The sequence below is a fragment of the Armigeres subalbatus genome, chromosome 1 (genome assembly GCF_024139115.2).
Source record: "Armigeres subalbatus isolate Guangzhou_Male chromosome 1, GZ_Asu_2, whole genome shotgun sequence".
In the NCBI taxonomy this organism is placed as follows: Eukaryota; Metazoa; Arthropoda; class Insecta; order Diptera; family Culicidae; genus Armigeres; species Armigeres subalbatus.
Genome location: NC_085139.1, coordinates 119,943,268 through 119,960,133, shown reverse-complemented (window position 1 = coordinate 119,960,133; position 16,866 = coordinate 119,943,268). Strand labels below are relative to the sequence as shown.

The following is a 16,866-nucleotide window of genomic DNA, read 5'->3' as shown; positions in this document are numbered from 1 at the left end:
TCCTGAAGACTTAAATGTTGATTTAAGCATCAAAAAAGATTTTCTATTACTTGGTTATTTTTATCTTCATCGCTGTGTAGATTGTTTGAAACGTGCATATAATGTTTACGTCGACCAGCTTTCTTGATTTTTTCTATAAAATGAATGTTAATGTCAGTAATGACAGAACGAGTTACTACACTCGAAGTAAAACAAAGGGAACAAGCGAAAATCTTTATCTAACTAAAATATCTTTTGAACCACTGTACGAATAACTATGAAACTCTGCAGATGTAAACAATACACTATGAATCAGATTTGCTCAAATTTTCAGGTTTCTTACTCACACGGTTCAAAAGTTATGAGAGATTTTCGGTTGTCGGCCATTTTTATCGAATACACCCTTTAAAAGGCATCATCAACTCTTTCACATTATTCCATGCAATCGCGTAATATGAAAGAAGAAATTATCTACATTTTGCATTGCACCGAGCGAACGAGTGCTATAAAAGAAGGCATCATCATCTATTTTGCCTTACCCAGAGCAATCGCGTAATATAAAAGAAGAAATGATTTTCCTTTTGTATTGCACCGAGCAAACGAGTGCTTCCAAAGAAGACATTTATAACTAGTTTGCATTATAATTAGGATCGTTTTGATCACGTTTATGAATTTGTTGTTTTTGGCTCTTTACAAACTGAAGATTTGCACTATCCCTAGTAATCGCGTAATTTAAAAGAAGGAATGAACTTTCGCGTTGCAGATTACTTTTGACAGATATCGAATCCTTTTGCATCGATGTCTTATTGGAATTGCTGGGTAGCACCAACCATTCTTATGATTGAGTTATTCGCTAATTTTCGAACTGTCACTTTTAAGTTTAATTCTCCAAATGAGACAGACCTTAGACGCCCGACAAACCACCAACATCTCGGCAAGACAAGGCAAGCAAGGCTCCCTGTGTCCATTGCATTGCAAAGCCAACCCCATGCTATCTGCGCAAATGTTGCAACAACTATTCTGCAATATCTGAGAAATCGCGACTTTTCCGGCCGACTGTATGTAGTCCCAACGAAAGGGAATCTGACTGTGTGCAACAATTAGCGTGGCATCATGTTACTGTACATTGTACAAGTTCTATGCAAACCGTGGGCTCTGCTAGTCTATCACTATGCAGCATCTAAACGACTAATTTGGCTGATGGTATTGCTCTACTAGCGTAACGGCGCGCTGATATGCAGAGTAAGCTGAACGAGCTGGCCGAAAGGTCATCTACGGTAGGCCTCGCCTTCAACGTCAACAAGACCAAATTGTTGGATGTCAACACGAATAGCCCTTCCAACTTTACGGTAGCCTGGCAAGCAGTGAAGAAGGTCGAAAACTTTCAATACATAGTCAGCCAGTTAGCGTCGGACGGTGGAACCAAGATCGACATAAGATCACGGGTCAAGAAGGCTAGGGCTGCTTTTTAGAGTTTACGAAATATATGGAAATCCAATCAGATTAATACTACGCACTAAATTTCGAATAATTAATTCTAACGTAAAATCTGCGTTGTTTTATGCAAGCGAGACTTGGTGTGTGCTGATTCGGCCACACCTTACGTAGGGGCGGAAACGAAATCTGTAAACAAGGATTAGACTAGAACCCAGCGTGACATCGCAGAGAGGCAGATCCAGAGGCTCATGGTGGCGAATCCTTAATGAAGAATAGAAGAAGTCAACCGAAATCTAACCTGGCAACAGGTTAAAGCGATAGCTGAACATCGCTCAGGATGGAGATCTTTCAAGTCGGCCTTTTGCACCACCGGAGGTGTACCGTGGGGCATCGAAAACCGTACACCTTAGTATATAAAAAAGTCATTAGAAAATAGGAATGGAATGTAAATAAACGTTTTTCATTGACATAGGAGCATGAAGTTCTACTTTTGAAGTGTTTCACATTTACTCATTAAAAACTACGAAAAACATAATAAAATAATGAATAAAATCAACTACTTCTGACTCGAAATCCGTCCACCGTGGACGGATTTCGAATCAAAGAATCAAAATCCGTACAGCTATTTTTTAACTAAATATTAAAATTGAAACAGTCTGATTGCCTAAACTATCACTGTAAATAGTTCGATACGCACCTTGAGAAGCGATCCCTTCGATTTGTATTCCGCTTATCTTATGTAATGATTCACAATTAACAAGGAAACACAGCTACTTTTGGTGCAATAATGCTCTACCCGAAAACAAAATGGCGGCAAAACTTCGCGTTTGTTGGGTGGCGATTTGTTTTTGATTTTTGTTGTTTTAATTGCAAAGCCTGCTTTTCATTTCTTTGCCCTAAAAGCTTACTGCCAAATATCTGAACAGGACAAGATAAATTATTTCTACATTAATTAGGTACCTTTAACCCCCTTTAATTTATTGATATCTCATGAGGTGGACGGATTTCGGTGCTGTACGGATTTCGGTCCCGCACAGGACCCATAAGTAAAGTAAAAAGACTTGGTGTGTATGGGTAGAGATCACGCAATAACTGCAAGTATTCATCAACCGATGTCTACGTTTTTCGGTCCTGGTGGCCTCATAACTGGATCTCGAATGCTGAGCTCCATCGGCGATGCTTTCAAAAACCGATATCAACAGAAACTCGTAGGCGTAAATGGAGGTGGGTTGGAAAAACATTACGTAAGAGCGGAGATGAAATCTGCCAGCAAGCGCTGGATTGGAATCTGGTAGGACATTGCAGCAGAGGCAGACGCAGCCCTATAATCAATTTAAGCTGAAAAATCTTGGAATATACTTTTTTTTTCATCTACTGTGGCTGCTGAATGCAATTTCTTGCTGTCCAGAATGTCCCCAGTAGACGTTCTTCAAGCGACCATTCTCTACACAGCACATCCTTGAAAGTCAGACACGTTGCGTTACACGCCATCGATTTCAACCTCCTGCGATGGCGAGAGTGCATAACTCCAAAAGTAAAGCAGTTTTCGAGGTTTTCTTTAGCTCTAACAGGAGATATCGGAACCGATTCGCGATTTGGGCGTAACTTATTTTGTAAACAAAAATTGTTTCATGAATTCCGTAGAATGCAAGCGTTTTTATCTAAAACTGATTCCCTTATCTGAAAGAGGAAAGCTTAATCTATTGGATACATACTGTGGTTTTCTCATGAAATGCTTGCTTGCATGAATACGCCTTCCAATGTTTGTTTACGAAATAAGTTACGCCCAAATCGCAAATCAGTCCCGATATGTCCCTTATCTTTCTTCGCTGTTTAAACTGATCGATACTTTTTGGAAACACATATTACGTAAGCACTTATGGGGGGAGGGGGGTCGGTCAATATCTTACGCGCCATATAAATAAAAAATCTTTTGTATGGAAACAAATCTTACATGGGGGGAGGGGGGGTCGAAAAACCCAAAAAAATGCTTACGTAATAAGTGTACGGCCCCTAAGTGATACAAATCAATCTTAGGAAACGACGCGTCAAGTCACGCCTATTTCCAGAAAATCCAGGTTTTTCACTCTCTGCAGAAAGTAAACAACCCACGGCCTAGGTGAAGATGCCTGGTAGAACAGTGTGCGAACACAATATTTTGAATATTTTCCCAATGCCTCCATTATCACCTCGCAAGATGGAAGAGCCTATAACTAATAATATTAATTTAAATTTTCGTCAGCCTACTCTGTATAAGAGAGGAAATGGTAGAATAGGTAAAAGAAACAATAAAAAAAAATTCCAGATGATGGGCTCCTTTTTCGTATTTGGAGAACAATTCAACGAAAATAATCAACTACAGGGGAAGTGCACCGGTTTTGGCCAACTTAGTGCCTATTTTGGCCAACCCTGAAAAATACATATTTTTCCAAAATAATCGATCAGTTAAAAGCGTGAATCGTGAGGGGTATACCCCTTGTTGGAACTAATAAAACCCTCCCAAATTGCTTTATTTTTGGAGTTATTTGCAAAATTGGCCAAATTAGGAACATGGCCAAAACCGGTACAGTTCCCCCATGTGATTAACGGTTAGTTTAATCTTCCGTTACCGAAATTCAACATAATTCGAAAAAAGCCCCTCATCCAGTCTGCTGGCATCAGGGTTGACAGAATGGTCGCAGGACTAAAACACTCATATTTTCACCCTTATCACCCACTTTTCATCCTCCCACGCTGGCCCAGCAATGCAATGTTTTGCTCGCTAAGCGCATGCTCACTTTTCCTCGTCGTCCTTGTTCGGAGCAAAAGGCGACATCCGAAATAGACCCGAAATGAAAATACCTAGAACCTAGTTGCTGTTCTCCGATCACTTCTCGGACCAATTGATTTCGGTCGTTTAGAGGTGTCGGAAGTGCGTCCTGCTGTATCCGCGGCGGTTCTGTCTCCTTTCCGTGGGGGAATTTTCTTCTACTTGTGGAAGTGTTTGTGAATCGGTGTGCGTTTGTACGGTCTGCTGGAATTTCGGCCATTTCAACTCGACGTGCCGTATCGGGGGCTAACGAGGAAAAGTGTTGGGTGAGGAAAATTGGTGGATAAGTGGCTTCAAGAAAGCTCGATTTGTTGGATTCTCGGAACTTGGACAGTTCCTGGAGGATCTTTCGGAAAACGTTACAGTGCGATTGATAGTGTTTGTGTTCAGAAAAACGCATTGTGGAATACGCATTTTCCTGAGAAAGTGAATGCAGTGAGAATCTGTGTGACCGACCAGTGAGTGGGTTGAGTGAATCATTCTTGTGAAGTGTTCTTTAGCTGCGGTTAACATCTATCTGGATTTACATCTGAAGTCAGAGAAAGGAAAAGTTGACAGCTACCCACACCATCAATCGAGGACGACGAAGATGAACAAATTGGGCTTTACAGTGAAGGTGCTGCTGGTGCTGGCGCTTGTCGGCACGTTCGTGGCCGATGCTAAGAAGAAGCCGAACAAGTACGGGGACGGAGATTTCGAGTTTGTTGATGAGGTAAGTTTCTTACATCAGAGCGGAGGATTGAATGCATCCACAAGGTGAAAATGTATAACGCGCCTCTTTACTGGGACAAAAAGTCCATATTAGATTACCTAAAAAGTATATCTAACCTGTATTGAGAAATTTATATTTAACTTCAATAGGATAGTAAAATCGCTTGCGGTGCCGTATATAAAACATCGTTTTCGAATTTATCATAGAAAATTGTATCCTTTTTCGCAGATAAATTATGCTAAATACAAATCAAATTTGTTGTCGCTTTTAAATACAAATACAAATCAAATTTGTTGACGCTTTTAATCGCTTCTGGAATATACCACGTGAAACACTTTTGTTGAAAGATATAAACGTCTATTTTAAGCCAACGTGAGATTTTTTATATTCTAAATCCTCGTCTAAAAATACGTGTTCTAGCATTGGCATTAGCGCTGAGCAATTTGCAAAAAATCGTAGGTGGTACAAGCATGGATTATTGTAAGGAAGTTGAATGAGTTTCATCCGTTACCACAGATATTGATTTGGGACTAATTACTATCCATAATACTAAGGACACACCTGTGGTACTTGTACCATGGTACAAGAGAACAAGAAAATTATTCCAAGACTATCTTTAATAAAGACAATAATTGGTATGGTACTCATTTCAAGATTCTTGTACCATGGTACTTGTACCACCAGTGTGTCATTAGTATAAGATGGATAGGCTGACCAGATCATGTCAAAAAACCTTGTGACAAAAGAGAAGTTAGTGAAAGCATAACCAACATAACCTTCTATTGCAGAGGTTCCCAAACTTTTGGATATGCGACCCACCTAGCAGAATCCCATATTGCTTGCGACCCACCAGGTACCAAATGTACGGATTTTGTGAAATTAGATAAAAATGAGTTCGCGTTAGATTGGACAAATCATAATAAATTGCTTTTTACCCCATCATTGTATTTGTCCAAATTTCGTCATTTTTTTTTATTGGATGTGGATTGGATTTGGATGGGATTTGAATTGAATTTGGGTTGGATTTGGATTGGATTTGAAATTTATTCAGATTGGATTTGAATTGAATTTCGATTTGATTAGGATTGGATTTGAATTAGATTTGGATTGGATATTAAATTGATTTGGATTTGATTAAGATTGGATTCGAACTGGATTAGGATTGGTTTTGGATTGAGTTTGGGGCTTAGATTTGGATTGTATAGGACTTCTTTTGTGGGCCCTCCTTAGTCGTGCAGTAAGATGCGCGGCTACAAAGCAAGACCATGCTGAGGGTGGCTGGGTTCGATTCTCGGTGCCGGTCTAGGCAATTTTCGGATTGGAAATTGTCTCGACTTCCCAGGGCATAAAGTATCATCGTGCTAGCCTCATGATATACAAATGCAAAAATGGTAACTTGGCTTAGAAACCTCGCAGTTAATAACTGTGGAAGTGCTCAATGAACACTAAGCTGTGAGGCGGCTCTGTGCCCCAGTATGGGGATGTAATGCCAATAAGAAGAAGAAGGACTTCTTTCTACTTGCCCGAATATCGTATAACAAAAAAAGGCCGTTGACCTCGTCAGGTTTGTTGTTCTTTAATCATCCAATCATAACTTAGATCCTAATTTAAAATATGGATTAGATTTGTGGAACAAAATAGTAACAAAATTATGAATTAAGATTTGTCTTTCGCGACCCACCACTGAACAGCCCACGACCCCACTGGGGGTCGCGACCCACAGTTTGGGAACCTCTGTTCTATTGTATTAAGTTAGTTGTGGAAAAATATTAAACTGCAAGTATTTCACTCTTCAAAGGAACGCGGACAAAAACACAAAGGAACACAAAATTACGCATTTTCCAAAATATTTTTTTAAAAATAGTGGAATTTTTAAATTTTATTATAATTAGCTCTTGAACATGCATTAAGGATTTTATGACTGAACACAATATCAGAAACTTTTCCAATCCTGAACAATTGAAAATAACAAAAAAAACCCAGATTAATCCACCTAACGGTGATGGCGCCTTTCTCGCGCAAAAAGGTAATAAATGTAGCCTTTACGCTTACACCTCGATGATGTACAAGAAAGGCAAAACAGTTACACCGTCTAATGTTATGATAGAAAATTTACACTACTAGACGACAGATGGCGCTGCCAAAAGTTTCTCGAATTTCCTATGTTCGAATTTTCACTTTCGGACAATTTCATAGTACTATGAAACTGAACGAAGAGCATACTTACGCCTAAATGCGTGCAACACGAGCATCTTTATAGTGCGATGAAACTCTTAATGGGAAGCCACGGATAAAATATTCATAGATGCAAGGCATTTTTCATAACACATTATTGTTCTATGTGACTATGTCTCATCACTATTTTAATATTATCTATTTTTTGCAATCTGCAATTATTATGAAATTCAATAGTGATCAACAGCGTTTTAGTCTCTGTCGGATGCAACTTGTTGCAAGAAAATCGGTTAAGAGTTTCTATGTGAAAATTTGGCTAATGTTTTTATGGCATTTTGTGCACACACACACGCACACACATACACACACACACACGCACACACGGACAGACAGACATTTGTTCAGCTCATCGAGCTGAGTCGAATGGTATATAACACTATGGGTCTCCGGGACTTCTATCAAAAGTTCGAATTTGGAGTGAAATGATAGCCTTTCGGTACAACTTAGTTGTACGAGAAAGGCAAAAACAGTCAAAGTCCCTCTAAAGCCGGTATGTGCATTAGAAAGACAAGAATTTAAAAAAAAAATGTCGAATGACAAATTTGAAAAGAGCAATAGGGTGGGATTTTTGATTTCCCGTGCTAAAACCGTTTCCAATGAATATAAGTGAGGGAAAATCTTCGGATAAGAATAACAAAAATCTCAACAAGGAAAGAACATTAATAAAATGTAATTTTAATTGTTTCCATAAATATAGTTGGAGCTGTCCATTGCTTCCAAAAAGTCGGGACTCATACAATAAAATAAATACTGACTAATTTGTAGGCTCGACTAATAAACAGCTCGGACTCTATGAGATTTCTGCCGGATTATATTTTAAATCGGGCCAACGGAATCCCTTAAAAAACTTGAGGACCGAAATCCGAACAAATTTTCCCTTGGTTTGCCTTAAACCCGATTTTGTTCAGCTGATTTATAAATTATTTTTTAATGTCGCCGTTTTTACAGTGGATGATTTCAAAATATTCAGAATTATTCAGAAATACTTTAAATGATTCCGAATGTTCCGAAAATAATCAAACGATTGAAAAATATGTGGTAAAGCAAATTTGAAGAAAAATAAAATTACCTACTTCACAAGAAAAAAATGAAAATGAGCTTAATCTGGAAATTGATAGCATTCTTTTAAAAGCAGCACTAATAACATAACATCTCAAATTTATGGATGCGCTTCGTCCAGATTCCTGTCGAGAATATTGAATTAGTTTGAATAATATTTTGGAGCTCTTTGGAAGAATCAATGGAAAAAAACGGGACAAATTGAGGATTTTTTTAGATTACGACGGGACAGCCCAATACGGTCTAAAAAACGGGACTGTCCCGTTAAATACGGTACGTATGGTCAGCATAAAGATGGAAGCAATGCACTCTCCAATAGTTGAGATCTGCCCTGACCACGTCCGAATGATGAGGAAGGGGAAAGATGGTTAATTGGAAACCTACCTAAGTAAGATGTAGAGAATCGTTATTGTGGAAGGTTATAAACAGTAGGAATCGTTTTGGTAGAACGTTGAACACAGAAAGAAGTAAGATAGAAATACAAAGTAGGAAAGGGGCGAACCTGGGATTGATCCCACTACCTCCTACTTACAAGTCAGAAACGGTAGGTACTAGACCACCGAGCTCGTCATCCTTGTCTCTTGCAAAAAAAAAATCGAAATAAAAACTTTGGGTTCGTAGTTGCATGACATTTTTGTTTGTTTGTTTGAAATACTACTGTAGGTACACGCACTTCGAAGAGCAATTATGGAGTACTGCTTGCTAGTCTCGAACTAAAAGTTCCCCAGGATGTTGAGTTTTGCCAAAAACTATTTATCTGTATTGAGGAAATAAAAAAATTGGTGTACCCGTAATGCTGAGTAGACACCTTTACGTGGTGTGTTACGGGGTAAGATCTACCACGGTTACATTGCCAGCTACAGGCAAATCCTGACCCAACGAATACCTTCCTCATTATCCAACTCCGTGGTACTTATGAGGGTGTCGCTAAGTCGGTGGCATCTCGTTAAGTAAGTACTACATCAACACTTCCTTCCTCTCCCTAGTTACTGTGAAGATGGGCGTGGCCAGGAGTAGTACTCCTCATGCTTTTGTTATTTTTGTTTAAGACTGGAATCAAGGACCACTGCCCTTCTTGATTTCTGATAGCATTCTAGATAAGGATCTCAAAAGTAAAACATGAGTATCACTAGTGTCCAATCTACGAATTACAACGTAACAATGCTAATGCTATTGAGGAAATAAAAAAATTGGTGCCAATTTGTTGAAAAACAGTTTTTTGTTGTTTTCTCAAAATTGCGTAAAATGGATGTATACAGTTTCTTAAACAAATGATTCATTTGTAATTATGTCACTTCCGTGAAAACGCCGAAAATTGAACATAGTTTTTAATTAATTTGTCTATGCCTTTCTCGTACAACAGAGCTGTATCGTTAGGCTACCATCTAACACCAAAAACAAAAATGTTATAGGAGACTCAAAACCCATAATCGACTCAGATCGACATACTGAACTAATGTCTGCCTACCCATGTCTATGTACATACGTACACTAAAGCTAAGAAAATATTAACCAACTTTATTATTATATAAATACCTAATTTCTTGGATTCGACAAAGGTAAAAGTTTAGCTGTTCATTATTGACTTTGATAACATAATATGTATACAAAATAAAACAATCTGGAGTTCAATGCAAATTTATTTGACAATAAACATAAAATTGATGCTTTAATGAAATCATTTTGATAAATCTTTAAGTCAGTTCAGCAAAATAGATTCTCACATGTGGATGTCGCTATTAGTATAGTTGATGATAGAACTGTAATTCAAGGGATAGAGCTTTCGATTATTTTTTTAGATCCAATTTCGAAGAATTTCTCATGAAGGTTTTGAAAAATAAACTAATTTAAAAAAACAAATTTCGAACAATTTCTCGTGAACACTCTGCATAATTTTCTAGAAAGTTCCAAAGTATTTTCGTCAAATAAATAATTTCTCGTTCAAATCAATTTTTTGAACGGGGAAGCGTTGTTTGGCTGAATGTCATTTGACCAAGGGCCACAAGCCTGATAAATTAATTGCCTGAATATGTCATTTAACCAAACAAACCATTGAACCAAAAACTATTTCGCCAAAAATGTTATTTGGCCAACATGGGCATAAGACCGAAAATGCCGTTCAATCGAACAGGTAATTTTGCTGAAAAAGTCATCTAGCTAAAACGGCCGTTTGGCAGAAGTACCATTTGACCGAAATGGACCTATGACTGAAAGTGTCGTTCTGCGGAACTGAGCGATTTTGCCGAAAAAGTCGTTTTAGCGTTTGCCAGGAAAGCTCATTGGGCAACGGGTCGAGATTTTTAGCCATATGACCCGTATAACAAATAACATTTTTGGGCAAAAGACATTCTCGGCCAAATGGCATTTTCAGCCATATAATCCGTTGGGGCAAATGATCTCTTCGGACAAATTACCAGTTTAGCTACCAATATGTCGTTTTCAACCAAATGACATTTTTGGCAAAACCATTTTCGACATTATAACCGTTTTGTTCAGCTTCAGGCTTTCCAATTAATGACCTTCGACGAAACTACTTTCTGCGGTATATCATATTGTGCCATAAAACTGGAATTGAAATCATGTGAAGCACAAAGGTTGGACAGCAAAAAGTATGTTCAATCAAAAAGAATTATAATTCACAATGTTTCAGTACCTAACAAAAAAGCTCTTTTTGCTCAACAAGAAAGCTCTTTGCACCTTTACTGGTCAAATAAACGGACATTGTCCGGTTGAATATCTGTTTTGCAGTTGTGGTGCATTGTACAGGTGTCGATCTAAATTTTTGAATAGTAGCTTTATGCACCAGGAGAAATTTGGCTTTTAGAGGATTCTATTAATTCAATTTTGCCGCACTGGGAAAAAAGGCGTCTAACGTGGTTTACTTGACGTATGATGATCAACGTTGATATAATGGCACGTAAATTTGAGAAGATGGAAGAATCCTACATCCGACTGAAGGGCGAAGCTAACCGGTGTGGACTAGTCATCAACACGTCGAAGACGAAGTACATCCACCACGAGTTTAGTTTGTATCGGAGGTGACGAAATCGAGATGGTTGAAGAATTCGTTTACTTGGGCTCACTGGTGACCGCCGATAACGATACCAGCAGAGAAATTCTGAGACGCATCCAGTGTTGTTGAAGAGCGAAAAAATCGCAAAAGAAAAACGAATTCCACTCGGTCGAGTAGCAGCGACTAGCGAAGAATTCATTTTGCCTTTCTTGCGTTCTATTCTTCAGCAGGCGAATGAATGCAGAAAACGAACGTTGGTGTGGTTCATTCTTCATTTTTTCGTTTCCCTTTGCGACTGTCTAATGACTTTGGCTCGCCCAAAGATGCGTATCCTGCTTGCCGTGCGGCTTGCTCTTCGCGAAGAATCATAATTCTACTCGCATCGAATGCAAGAATCGCATTGGTGGCAAAGACTATCTGAGACTGAGACATGATGTAAACACTTTCTAGCAGATAAACAGTTTATGTTTACATTTTGCTTATTTTACGCTAGTATTGCCGGATAGAGTTAAAATATGTATGTAAACGGTAGGTTTCAGAATGTAATCGATATATTAAGACTTAGCGTTTTAATAAAACATTTATATGACGTAGCATGATCGGGATTTTGGCAGGAAAAAAGAAAATCATTTCATATCAATTCATGCTATGCTCAGTTACGCGGTTGAGGGATATCCGATACGATTTGCAATTAATTAAATCTGGTAAACAGAAGCTTTTTCGTTGGCGCTTGGTGCATTTTTTCAGAAACTCGAACACATGCCATAGCGTTATAAACGACATTATTCGGGATCGTGTTTAATGCATATTTTGTAATCAAGAATGTTTACATGGATTTTAAAATTTGCGCGGCGCGCTACGTTATACCGTCTTAACTGTAATTAATCAAATGTGTTTGAATATGAGCGAGCGCCACATGGGAAATGATTAAGATGTGTCAGTGTAGACATGTGGAATTATCTTAATAAAATGCTAAATAGGAAAGCGCAAATTTTTCGTTAAATACACGTCCATAAAACTAGGAATGCTCTCGATAAAAATATTATTCAATATAATCAACAACAAGCTACATATAAGCTTCAAAGTTGATAGATTGTTTAGCTGTGAAATGCTTAGCTGAATAGAATGCATGCTGAATAATACGTTAGACAGATATTTTTAATAAGGTACCCCGGGGCAAGTGAAAATACGGGGTAAGTGGGTACTATGGCTGCCGATTTATCGGTGAACATTTTTAAGGGTAACAATGTTCTAGAAAGATGAAGCAGAATTATCAACGAATTCGCCTGACACAAAAAAATTTGGAATCAAAACCATTTGCGGCTCCATACTAATGGTATTGTTTAATCATGACTTTAAGCTACCGGCAAAATCTATCACTTTTATTTTAATTCAATGGATTTCCAACAAAATAGTCGTTCCTGAATTCATCATTAATGTGGAAAGTGAATATTTTGAGCAATTAAATAATTGTGTGACATAAAAAAGGATTGAAAAGTTTTGATTAAAGCCAAAATCTGCAATTTTCACTTTCCCTTGATTTTTAACATACATGGGGCAAGTGGGACATATTTGAACATCATTTTTGATAGAGCCATTTTACCTGTTTTTAGATTGTTGTCTAATGAAAATTCTTCCACACTCATTTATCATATGGATCTGAATCAAATGCAGTTGATATCGTTGGTTTAGTTGATAAGAAGTAGTGTACAGTTGATTTACCAAATGTGTATGTATTATACTTTCTGAAAATTATCCCCCTCATGGAAAAGAGCAATGGTTATAACTATAGATAGTAGAATCTATAGATGAGCGAAAGCATGGCTGAGTCAATTTTTTTGACCGTGAACGCGCGCATATGACGTCACAGCCCTTAACATTTCCATTGCAATCGTGATGTCATGCTCGTTTGGAGACACGTTTGACAGTTCGTTTGGAGACAGAAGATTTATCTTCGCTCATCTATATATTCCACTATCTATAGTTATAACTATGCAACATTTTCGTTTACAGTGCAAACAATCTACTTATTCTACAATAGATCAACAGGTTTTGTCTTGTGTTCTGTCATTTTTAAACTTCGCATCAGCTTAACAGATTTTAAGATGAATAAAGTGCTTAAGACATAAATTGGCTATTTCGTTCTATTACAAATTTACAACACCGCCTGAATAAAAACGTTCCTTTTGAGGTTCTAATTTATGTAATAATTTGTGTTAAACAGTGAGTTCATTCGTAAAGTGAACAAAGATTTGCTTATCTCTTCCATCTAACACATTCGGTAAGAAAGTAAGCTAATGTAAAGCCAGACAACAGACAATTAAACTGTAAACCGGCTGTTGTCTTGATTTTATATCTGCTAACATTGTAATCCCTTTCTTTTGCGAAAAACAAAAGTCTGACAAGCAATAAACCTCCATCCATGATCTGAAATACTACAATTCAGAAATTACATGAGCATTATATCTACATTTTTCAAATTAGTTTCGTTCGACAGTATAGAGCAGAATAGGTCCCACTTGCCCCGTTTGAAGGGGTAAGTGGGTCCCACAGGTAAATTTATTTATGTCACTAACAATATTTTTTGTAACTGAATAAATGGCTTACAACACGTCTACACTTCAACAACGGAAGAATATAATGATGTATCCGTGGTAAATGTCCTGAAATACACTGTTTTCTAAGTATGCTTTAGCGATTTTGCTGAACTAGCGTTTTTTTAGGTCCAACTTGCCGGGATACCTTACTTAATTTCGGTGATTTTTCTATAACAAAATAAGTCGAGACCGATTCGCGATTTGGGCGTAACTTATTTTGTAAACAAACTTTGGCGAATTCCTGTTACAGCAATTATTTCCTGCGAAAAGTACGGTATCCCACAGAATAAGCTTTACTCTGTAAGGATAAAAACGCTTGCATTCTACGAAATCCGTAAAACAATATTTGTTTACAAAACAAGTTACGCCCATTGGCGTAACTAAAGGGTGGCCTGGCCCTATCCAGACCCTCTTGTGCCCCCCTCCCCCCAGAATATTTGAAAAGTGAATTCTTAAATAGTAAGTTTTCATATATTACAAACCTATTTCATCATTCCTTATTGCATCGTATGTTTTCTATGATCAATTTTTCGGTAAAGTATCGAATTTGTCTTTGCAAAATGTCAAGTGCAAGTCATACAATTTTCACAGATTTTTCATTTAAATTTTCATACAGATTTTTCAGATATTCAATGCCAATCACTTTCATTGCCATTATGTGTTAGCAATGTGTGACAACATTCTGGTGTATTAATTGTACCAAGTTCAAAAACCAGATTGTTTGAACAATTATACATCCCTGTTCTGACTTCCAACTACGATTAGATTTTAACGAAGCTGGAACATATTTTTATGGACTAGAACTTAAACAATAATCGTGACTACACATATTCTTGCCCCACATGATTGTATGCTCCTAAATCCAAGCAATGGGAGTTAAAACGATATTTCTTTTGTAAACCTTTCCAAAATAGAGATTAGAATCAAATGAAAAACAGGCCAAGTTCCAGTTGGAATGTAGAGCCATTGAAGAACAAAGAGAATATGCCACAAAACAGTTAATCAAATTCTCATAAAGTTCTTTTTTTGGAGAATGTCCGTACAAGTCCAGATGATATGTTTTCGATGTTCAACGAAACTCGGCCTCTTAACTTAAAAGATATGCCTGTCCCAGTCTTATTATTGAGAACGGAGAACGTAGATCTGAACAGATACAAAGTTGTGGAATACGGAAGAATAGTTCATTTGTTTGAGAAACTGCATAAGTCCATTTTACACTATTTCGAGAAAACAAAAAAAAATTGTTTCGTATTTTTTGCTAGAATACGTATTTTTGGACGAGGATTCAGAATATATAAAAATCTCATTTAGCATAGCATAGCATAGCATATCTGACCGCACACTATCCTGGGTTGGCTGTCGATAGGGACGTTAGATGCGCCAGAAAAACAGCCTGGGGCTTGGCATGTTTTTCATTCAACGATCCCTTTGTTCAACACCTGGCCAGGTCCTTACGATCAGTGGGGATTTGGGTGGGAAATGTTGATTAGATACCTACTTAAGAAGATGCGGAGAACTCGCGCGACCTTCATAGGTATCTGGAGTTGGAGTTTGGATGGGTTATTGAGGGGTGCTTTTCTTGGCGAAAAAGCGTAAATATTATATTTTTATTAGTATTGATATTGTAAGAAGTGATGTTTTGTTCTTGAATGTAATATAAAAAATAGATTTTGGCAAAACAATTGCATTGATTTTGCAATCTGCAGCATATTTCTGAAATAATAAATTGTAGTAATATTAGACTTTGTAGTGTGATGCTGCTTCAGAATCTTGGTCAGCACCCAATGTTTCTGAAGGTGAAGATCAATAATTGTCATTTGGTTAGGTAAATCGTTTATGACAAGATGATTGTTTATAAATGTTTATGCGAGATTATTCAAAATATATGGAGCTCCGTGGTAATTTAAGTATAGAAAAAAACGTTGAAATTTATGAAAATCAAAGGAGAGCAAACTGATCCTTGGTGTGAAACAAACTTCACTAGCAACACTTGCTTCAGCTGAAAAAGGAAATATAAATTTTTAGATTGGGATTACATTATTTGAAAAATAGTTCACAGTGTCCCTGACCAGAAATCAGCATCACCAAATCACCCACCAATCGAGTCTTATTTTTATCCGCGGAATGAGCATAGAGAGTTGGATTAAAAAGTGCTTGAAAATGAAAAAAAAAAATATATATAAAGCATTTAGTTATAAGGTGATGATAACTATGGATAAATGAAAATATGAAAATATTAGAATATGTTAAACAAATGAAAATATATAAAAGAATATATAAAAATCTCATTTTGGCCAAAAATGTTCCATATGCAGTTTCTCAAACAAACGGTTCAGTTCTTCTATAGACTAGTTGAATGGTGAGAGCTAAAGTTATAAAATAATTTTAAAAAATCGCTCTGGTTAAAAAGAAATAGTTGATTGATTCCAAAATTTGTTCATTTTAGAGTCCTTCCGAATTCCCACTTACTATGCGTAATTACAGAAATTTCTAACTCTGACGAAAACCTATTAGAATTTCCAACAGAATATTGTAGTTCCTATTAAAAACCGAAGTGAGTTTGGATCTGAATTCTTCCGGATCTAAATGTTTCCAGAATAAAAAACAAAGAAATAATTGACAAAAATCTCACAGAATCTCAAACATTAGTGTAAATATAAGGATACTTTAAGTTGATTGTTCGTTTAGTCGTGTATGACACTTTGTGAAACCCCAATTTTTTAGTATGAAAATATTAGGATCATAAACTCATGATAATGGAGATTGCATTTAAATTTCCTTATTATGGACCCCATAATATCAACAAATCATCTTCGTTTCTACGTTTATTACATGAGGGATTTTCTGGGCTCCTCGTCTCACAATGTAAGATTTTTTCTTTTAAATTATGTTTGTTTATTTATTATTTATATGGAGCGTGAGACAATAGAACTCCTCTTTTCCCCAATAGCCGTTACGTAATTAGGGCACGGCCATAGCAATCTTCAAAGTGCTCTAAAACATAAATAAAAATAACATAAAAAAA

General features: G+C 37.0%; 1 protein-coding gene across 1 annotated transcript in view; it reads left to right on the top strand.

Annotated features, from left to right (window-relative positions):
• Positions 1–4,313: 4,313 nt before the first annotated feature.
• The window catches only part of LOC134206487 (proteoglycan Cow-like), a 504,826-nt gene continuing 492,273 nt past the window's right edge, over positions 4,314–16,866 (top strand). Inside the window, exon 1 of the mRNA XM_062682216.1 lies at positions 4,314–4,937. Coding sequence (XP_062538200.1) covers positions 4,815–4,937 — 123 coding nt within the window. The 5' untranslated portion in view covers positions 4,314–4,814. The remainder of the gene's footprint in view (positions 4,938–16,866) is intronic.